At 42.5% G+C, this 8,248-nt stretch overlaps 3 protein-coding genes across 3 annotated transcripts in view; 1 reads left to right on the top strand and 2 right to left on the bottom strand.

Moving 5' to 3' along the window:
- Positions 1 to 243: 243 nt before the first annotated feature.
- LOC131286731 (uncharacterized) overlaps positions 244 to 8,248 on the bottom strand; it is a 23,792-nt gene continuing 15,787 nt past the window's right edge. Inside the window, exon 14 of the mRNA XM_058315728.1 lies at positions 244 to 2,383. Coding sequence (XP_058171711.1) covers positions 408 to 2,383 — 1,976 coding nt within the window. The 3' untranslated portion in view covers positions 244 to 407. The remainder of the gene's footprint in view (positions 2,384 to 8,248) is intronic.
- Positions 4,358 to 6,509, bottom strand: LOC131286761 (protein tamozhennic). The gene is made up of 6 exons (XM_058315762.1): positions 5,819 to 6,509; positions 5,157 to 5,235; positions 4,967 to 5,087; positions 4,707 to 4,886; positions 4,538 to 4,625; positions 4,358 to 4,470 (listed from the first exon to the last, which is right to left on the bottom strand). Exons 1-6 carry the CDS (start codon positions 5,937 to 5,939, stop codon positions 4,358 to 4,360), a joined length of 702 nt encoding a protein of 233 aa, XP_058171745.1. The 5' UTR covers positions 5,940 to 6,509.
- Positions 7,910 to 8,248, top strand: part of LOC131286740 (ATP synthase subunit alpha, mitochondrial) — a 2,901-nt gene continuing 2,562 nt past the window's right edge. The window contains exon 1 of the mRNA XM_058315739.1: positions 7,910 to 8,082. Within this exon, the coding sequence (XP_058171722.1) occupies positions 8,017 to 8,082 (66 nt within the window). The 5' untranslated portion in view covers positions 7,910 to 8,016. The remainder of the gene's footprint in view (positions 8,083 to 8,248) is intronic.

Below are 8,248 nucleotides of genomic sequence, written 5' to 3' on the forward strand. Positions count from 1 at the left end.
TAAACAAGTTATTAAATTATTGGACCTTCCTTTTTCGGCCAAGTGCACAAGTCAACAACGCAAGTGAAGTAAAATAATCATGTAATATGGCCATCAAGGCAAAGAGGGTCGCCATAAAGACGAAGGATTAAGAAGTAAACATTCCAAGAATAGTTAGAAACATGGGAGATCGAAACACAGGTTAACATACATAAAAACTCTCTCTCTCTCTCTCTCTCTCTCTCTCTCTCTCTCTTTCTCTCTCGCTCTCTCTTTCTCTCTCTAAATCAATGGCAACCTTATCTAGTTCCACCATAACGGAAGGTCTGTTTTCCCCTTCCCCCACCCTCTCTCGCTGCCTCTGCTTGCTTTCCTATCCATTGTGGAATTCCCATTCTTACCGTGAACGCGCAAACACATACACCCATTTAAACACAGGTTGCCGTTCCATTGCTAGCGTTGGCTCCGTCGAGCCGGAAGTCGCGGCTCTTCGAGCACATATCACAGATGCGTTTGCCATCCGGGTTAAGAAAGGTACAGAAATTGCAATTCCATTCGCTGCTTAACGTCGCCCCGGTGGTCGGTATTGACGTCGGCGAGGGATTGATGATCGTGACCGCACCGGTGTCGAAGGTGGCCGTTTTCTTCTTCTGTCCCAGGGTCGTCGTTGTAGTCGTGGCCGTTGACATTGATGATGCCGACGGTGTTGCCTGATGAGGGTGATGATGATTGACCAAAATTCCTGTGGTGGTGGTATTATTATTGCTTTCTTTGGGTGGTACGGATGTCGATGATCCGGGGGGACCAGCTGCTAGGGCGGTCGTTTGCTTTTTGGTGACCGAATTTCTTCTGCTGCTTGTCGACCCGGTCGCAACAGCTTGCGGATGCTGATCCAATCCGAGCAGATCTTCCCCGGAGTGTTGTCGGGATGAGATGGATGTTTTGGCCATTTTTTGCACTAAAGAACCACCACTACCTGCCGGTCCTCCGCCGGCCGAAGACTGTCGCTCGTGTTTCCGCTCTGGTTTAATTGTCGCGTTTGAAGCGGTACTCCCCGATTGGCGCACAATTCCGTCCACCTTATCTGCAGCCTTCGCTTTCATTGCCTTAAGCTTCTCGTTCTGACCGCGACGCAGGGTGCTGCCGCCACTGGTCGATTCTCTTCGGCTACCCCCGTTAGGGTCATTCTCCGGAACCTTAGCACGGGGTCGTCGAAGGGCAGCCATATCCTCTTCCTCTACTCCCTGTCGTTCGACACCAAGCTCGTCGGTGAAAAAGTCGCCCCGCTCGCCTAAATCCTTCGAGTAGCCCTGCTTTTGAAGATTTTCGTAGACGAAATTCCATGAATCGTAGCACCCAATGCCGTCCTGATTCTTGCGACGATTCACACTGCTCGGTTCATGCTGCAACTGCTGTTGCTGTTGCTCGTCCTCGTAGCTATCAAAGTCCGACTGGCGAGAATTGCGCGATGTCTGATGGTGCAAGTGGTGGTGATGATGATGATGATGATGACCGCTGTACTCCTTCTGGTTGTTTCGCTCGACCAATGCTTCCGGAAGCATGTCACTCTCGTAGTCAATCAGTAACTCCGCGTTTTTGTGGTACCGATCAAGCTTTTTGCCACCACCGCCGACCGATTTCTGCTCGCTGCCATATCGTAAACCGGTTCCTGAAGACGACTGCGGTACGTCGTAGTCATTGTAGATTTTTTTCTTACTACTCAAAATTGACGCTCCCGGTTGGGGTGCGCTCGGATAGGCCGTTTGGGTGGCCATCGACGACGAACTAGTATCATAGCTCGATGAGCCAAGATGTTGCTTAGTACCAGACGGCACCTTCGATGGATCCGGCATGTAGTAAGATGGGTGCATTTGTTCATGGTAGGCAGAAAACAGAGGGTGTCCCACGAACGAACCTCCATTCAAAGCCGCATGTCGGTAGCAACCACCGCCTTCCATAAGGTTGCCGTTCTGCTTCATTTCCGCACCGCCAACTCCGTTCATCATGCCATACATCGCGTCGGCCACCGACCCCGCCGCCATCGTCGGGAAATTCGACATCGGATTATAGCGACCATTGGTGCCTGGAACGTTATTATAAGGGTGGAGATTGTTAACGAAAACTCCACCACCACCGGGTCCACCGCCTCGTCCTCCACCTCCTCCTCCAACAGCACACATTTCATTAAGAGTTTCCTCGTATGGTGCTACCGGTGCAAAGTGACCGCCGTACATCGTATTTGGCGTAAAATGGTACGGTTGGTCGATCGAATGTCTTTGCATGCACCCTACGTTCATGCCGTACATTGGGGTTGCAGCAGCAGCAGCAGATGCGGTAGAAGCGGAACTTGCATCCTGATAGTGATCGAGCGACTTCGAATGAGGCATTGTTCCGAGGTTAGGCGCTACTGACGTACCGTGGCCACCTGAGCTCGTCGATTGGAAACTACTGGGATGAAGGTGATGATGATGGTGGTGATGCGGGACATGTTGCGATTGATGTTGAGAATGATACAGTCCACCGTATGCATTTGTTGGCACTTGTTGGTGCTGCTGTTGTTGATGATGATGTAGTTGTTGTTGCTGTTGCTGCTGGTGCTGGTGCTGTTGTTGTTGTTGTTGTTGTTGTTGTTGTTGTTGTTGTTGTTGTTGTTGCTGTTGCTGCTGCTGCTGCTGCTGCTGTTGCTGATGATGTTGATGCTGCTGACTATGAATACTACAGGGTGCGGCAACAGCACTATTATACAGCTGACTACTACCAACTGCAACACCATTTCCACCACCACCACCACCACCACCACCACCACAGTAAGGCGCGGGTGGCGGCGGTGGTGGTACCTGTTGCTGCAGTAGGCTTTGCATATGGAACTGATACGAATTGCATGAACCGCAGGCGCTACTACTAGCAGGCGCTAAAGGAGGCGCACTATGACTGTTATTATTTATATTATTGCCGTACAACGTCGTGTCTGGTTTGGGAAGAGAAGATTAGAACGAAAGAGAGTAAAACAATAGAGTGAGGCCCATATCGGTCGCGAAACGAAAAACAACCCGATTCTGGAATATCCCAATTGTTAGAAGATCAGCACAACAATAAAGAATCATAAACACACGGGATCGTACTCTGTAACACGTGTTTGTTTTAGAATGCAGATTTAGGGAGTTGGAGGGTGGAAGGATGGTCGGTATTGTTTGACAGACCCACGGCCATATGAACCAGCAGGACATATCGGCAACAAGATACACTTCAGGATGGGAAAAATACATACAGGATGGATTATGCAAGAGGATATTTATTCGTATGTTGAAAATTTTTATCACGTCTATTGGATTTCTGATCAAGTCATGTGCTCATAGATGCTCACAAAAGTCGCTAGAATCTTGTCAGTAATAACGAAACATGCAAGTGTGTAAAAGAAGTAGAAATGATACAACTCAACAATAGAATCATCACTTATGTGAATTGGAATCGAAACATTTCTCTAACGTAAAGAGATATTCCTGGTTTAGCCATGACGCCTATCATTCTTACTTTCCTATCCCTACTTTAAATAACGACCATAAATAACGAGTATATTATTGCAGATTTAATCCAATATTAGCGAGACAATAATTTCGAATTTCAGAATTGATAACGATGCTACATTTGATTGGATTCGATAACACTTAACTATTGTAAAAGTGACTGATTGTTTTCCATGAAATTCCATGTACATATTAAATAAAAATATACTAAATACTATCTCAGTAAAGCAGATTACAATCAAACCTTTGTTTAGTCATTTCGTAAGAGATAAAGGTTTCAGTGTACGAAATCTAGCTGCACGAATTTGATATTTCTAAAATATTTCCTATTGTCACCTAATGATTCTACTAGCTTATACATTTTTCAACTGGTTAATTTGATATATTATCGTGGATTACACAAGCAAATTGACCATCATTCGGTTCTAGACCAAAAACTATACAAAAATGTAAAAAAATAGTGTGACAATTATTTGAGCCATTTTCTCAGGGGCTGAAGGGGTTAAGCACTGACTGTGAAGGGGTTAAGTACTGTTTCGCAAAGACACGAAATTGCAAGTAATGGAATGTGTTTCAAGCTCTACCTCAGTGGAATTGTCGACGATGTTTATGAAGCTTTGAAAAACTCGATTTATACCCGTATGCATCCGACTTATAAATGAATCCACCATAAATATGAATAAAGTAATGAAAAAACGTAAATATTTAAGCATAAGGCAGCAAGCGTACGATTAACTCGTTCGGGTATTTATGAATTAGGATAAAGGAGTACAAAAATATAAACATGCCTTCACTATCATGCGAATGTATAATTGATGTTAGTGGTTCAGAAACTACAAGTGAAGAAAGAAATATTAATGTACGACGGTACGCTGAAATATACCTTTCAATTTAGCTTGGTGGAGTTTATTGTGATGTTTTTCCTGTATTAGTTGCGCCATCTGCTTAACAGTTTGCATAACATCAGCTAAAATGAAAGATGAAGAGCATTAAAAAACACAAAATATCTTTCAACGAAACCAAACTTTAGTTACCGGCATGAAAGCTCCGGAAGTTATAAATATCAATCCAGTCAACCGATAATCGCAATGCCGTAAATTCGTTATAGATCCGTTTCATCATCTGTGGAAAGTGAAAAGATAGTGCAATCGTGTATACAGATCTGCATTATTTAAACATCACATGTAATAACCATTTAGTTACCTGGCATTCAACGTACGCCGTGATAGCATCGCGCGCAACATTCATCACCTGATCCGGACAAATGGGTCCTTCGAGAACGAGGGTTCGATTTGTCATCAGCTGGTAGCCCATGGCTTGGAACAGTTTCTCCGCGTTCAACAGGTTAGAAGCAATTTCGTGTTGATAGAAGCCGGAATACATCTGTTTCGAGAGCCCCATATAAGGACGAAGGATATGAAAAAGTTGTTCCGAAGAAACATATTATGATGACATTGTCTTACTTTTATCACTTTATATTCTTTCCGCCATGGTTTCACAAACAGATTGTTTGCGTACTGGCTGACGGCCTCGAATCCGATCGATGCTTTGTAGGCGGTAAACCCATCCAAACAGGCTACGGAACTAAAACGACGTAGAAAAATATGTTTCAAAAAGGTTGAACTAAGTATGAGAACCCTTTCCAAAATTTACCTGTCAAAGACATATTTCGTGTCATTTAGAAAGAATTTCTCTTTTGGAGACACCTTGCCAAGACGATTTTCTATCAATTCTGAAATAGAAGCAGAGTAGTAGTTTTGCAGTAACATACATGGTTCTATAACCACTACAATGTGTCGCACAGTTGATTGAATGCTAATAATGAGGTAAAAAGGAATGAATCACATACAATTTTTTTATATGCCGAGCTGCATTTCGAGAGAGTGGACACAGTAGATAACTCATCTAATCTCGTACCTTCAACCATTAGTTCTTAAAGAAAATTTAACTAAAGCGGTTTGACTTATAATTTGAATTCCGGTGGTTAATTCTGCCTCACCCACTTTTAATCAATTAATTCAAAACAAATTTAATGTTCCTAGTCCTGGTAATACTATCGAACAAACAATTTTCCTCCAGTAAGTGAGATGTATTAACAGCACTTACAACGATTTATAATGAGACTTTTTTCAAATTAATAATTATCCGTCGTAAGCCGTGTTAGTATGTCCATCGTAGCTACATTATAAATACGGGTTTCGCGTAGCCAAAGGGTTTAAAGTAAGGTATGTTACAAAACAGGTTTCCTTAAATATTCCCGCATCAGAGAAGACTGTGCGGCACTGAGTCATCGTTATAGTGCACCACGTTCTTACCTTCTAGGTCACGCCGCAGTTGAATTTTTTGCATCGATTCTTCCGACTCGAGGTATTTCCAGTGATTCTCTAGTATCTGTTCCCAGAGCTCATCGTGTATTTTATTCGTAGTATAAGCCATCCTCCGTGTTGGTGGAGCTCGTGCAAATGCCAAACGAAGAATACTGGGCTCTGTTCTCTTGCTGTTTTATCGGCTTAGCAAAGTAGGAAGCAGTGGAAGGTTCCCTTTAGGTTATATTCTGCTGCACTTCCCTATAGTACGATCAGGTCGAACAGCTTACATCAAATTACATTGTTTCGTTCCAGCTATCTGAGTTTGATTTTTGTCACTAATTCGCTTCGTGCCACTTCCGTAACGAAAACGGTCGGGTTTTCTATTCTGCTCTCCAAGGTGTCTGTGGTTTTATAAATCAGGACAAACTAAAAATTGATCCACCTTGCCAAACTGCGGCACAACGACACACACCTCGATATAAATATAGTCAACGGGCAGCAGTAGCGCACACGAGAACCACACAAAAAAAATGCCGAATTTCTATTAAAAGATCTGCATAGCTAGCTCCGTTCGTCATTATCCTTCAGCAGGCATTTGCGCTTACTTTCCTCGGGAAAGATGATGTGTCAGGTGCTTTGTTGTTGTTTCTGCTGATGACTAGATTCACCAGATTGCTTTGGCCATTTTCACTGATGCATCAATTTCTTAGATTGCACATTTTACACCGTACATCTAATCTGATAAGCGAACCAGCTGAGCCGCTGTTGAATTTTTCGCCCACTGTAAAACAGATAGCACAAATCTATATTCAACTGTAGGATTGGGCCAAGAGCAAGAAAACTAGCAATAAGAAACGACTGGTCACTTCCGTCAACAGTACAGGTTTCGGTGGTATTGAATGACTTTAATATTATCATGGCACATAATAATACAAACGACGCAAAATTTCCAGCTTTATCTTTATATCACAATGATATCAAATGAAAGATTGCTTTCCTTCACCAGTTGTCCGGAACTATGTTTTCCTCCCTGATAGACAGCTATTTCCGAAAAACCCGTTTTGAAATCCACACAATCGATGGAGTTTCTAGGCTGACCAACATTTAACGGGTTAGGATGCTATGGCTACACCGTCAAAAATGTACAATCACCGATTTAATAGCGCACTGCACAATTTTCAAATCCCGATGTTATGTTCGCTGTTGCAAGGAATATTTCTTCAGTTTTTTTTTCATTCTGTCACTTTTTTTCTCTTTGGCTGTCAATGGACTCAAGAACAACATAACAAACACTGAAAATTTTGCTATAATTTCAACGAAACAATATTCACATCATGAAACAATAAGAGACTTTGGAAAAAGGCTAGATATTATAGATACGTCGTCGTACTCAGCAGAAGCCGATTCCTAATTAAAGACACAATAATAGCAATAACATAAAATCATTTGGTTAAAAAAATTGGTCAAAAATTATTTCAATTTCTCGTACAAGTCGGTGTGTACGAGACGATAGTATTTGTGAGATAATATATAATGGAAATCTAACAAAAATTAAAGCAGCTTCTCAATATTGGACACCTTTCCAAAGAATAAATTAATCTGTTTATGGTATTTCCTATGTTAAACTGCTATTTCAAATAAAGTGTGCGTTTTTCAGGCGTTCGCGAAGAGGAAAAACGTATGTCACATCCAAATATGCGTTCGACTGGAGGTACCGAACATCCGGCATTCTGACATTTGACAGTGAATCATTTAAAATTGAACTAAATCGAGGAACTGAGTGCACAGTTGAAAAGTTGTCAAACCATTTAGTCAGTCGGTTTTGAAATTATTTTGCTAAGTTCGCTAAAACACTATGTTTGGGACTTTCTATTTGAGGCATTTGTTAAATGATATGAATAAACAGAATTTATTTTTTTGAGAGAGATGTGTTTAAAAGACTTCACCGAATAAATAGACTTGTCAAACTTATATTTTTGTAAGGAATTGCCTTGATGGAACGGTTTGAAGAACTGTTCCCAACCAAACTGAACCCATGGGTTCGCTCGGTGTTGCAAACCCTCGTCATTATTCGTACGATACTCCTCCGACCCTTACTAAGCGCAGTCCGTGCGAAGAAGTGAAGGAACGATTATCCAACGACATCCGTGGTACTTTAGGCCCGCAAGAATCATTTAACACCCAGCAGCTGCAAACAAAATAAGATGTCGATGATTTCTGCCCGTTTGGCGGCTTCGGTGGCCCGCAGCCTGCCCAGAACCGCTAGCCAGGTGAGCAAAATTATTCACCAAAAATTTCCACAGCAGAATTTGCCGACCGACCTCCCCCATCTTTGCCCGAATACGAGCCGCACGGCAAATTGTCCTTATCGATTGGCGAGTGTTTGAAAAATGGTGACATAACTAGGCGGCTTGACTTTTTGGGGCGATTTCTTCC

This window comes from Anopheles ziemanni, chromosome 2, assembly GCF_943734765.1.
Source record: "Anopheles ziemanni chromosome 2, idAnoZiCoDA_A2_x.2, whole genome shotgun sequence".
NCBI lineage: Eukaryota > Metazoa > Arthropoda > Insecta > Diptera > Culicidae > Anopheles > Anopheles ziemanni.

Bases quoted from the DNA above. Each gene is read 5' to 3' on its own strand.
- LOC131286761 (XM_058315762.1), bottom strand. From the start codon at position 5,939: ATGGCTTATACTACGAATAAAATACACGATGAGCTCTGGGAACAGATA. The intron at 5,236-5,818 runs GTAAGAACGTGG...CTTCTATTTCAG, and splicing joins ACTGCGGCGTGACCTAGAAG to AATTGATAGAAAATCGTCTT. The intron at 4,626-4,706 runs GTAACTAAATGG...CACTTTCCACAG, and splicing joins CGGCGTACGTTGAATGCCAG to ATGATGAAACGGATCTATAA.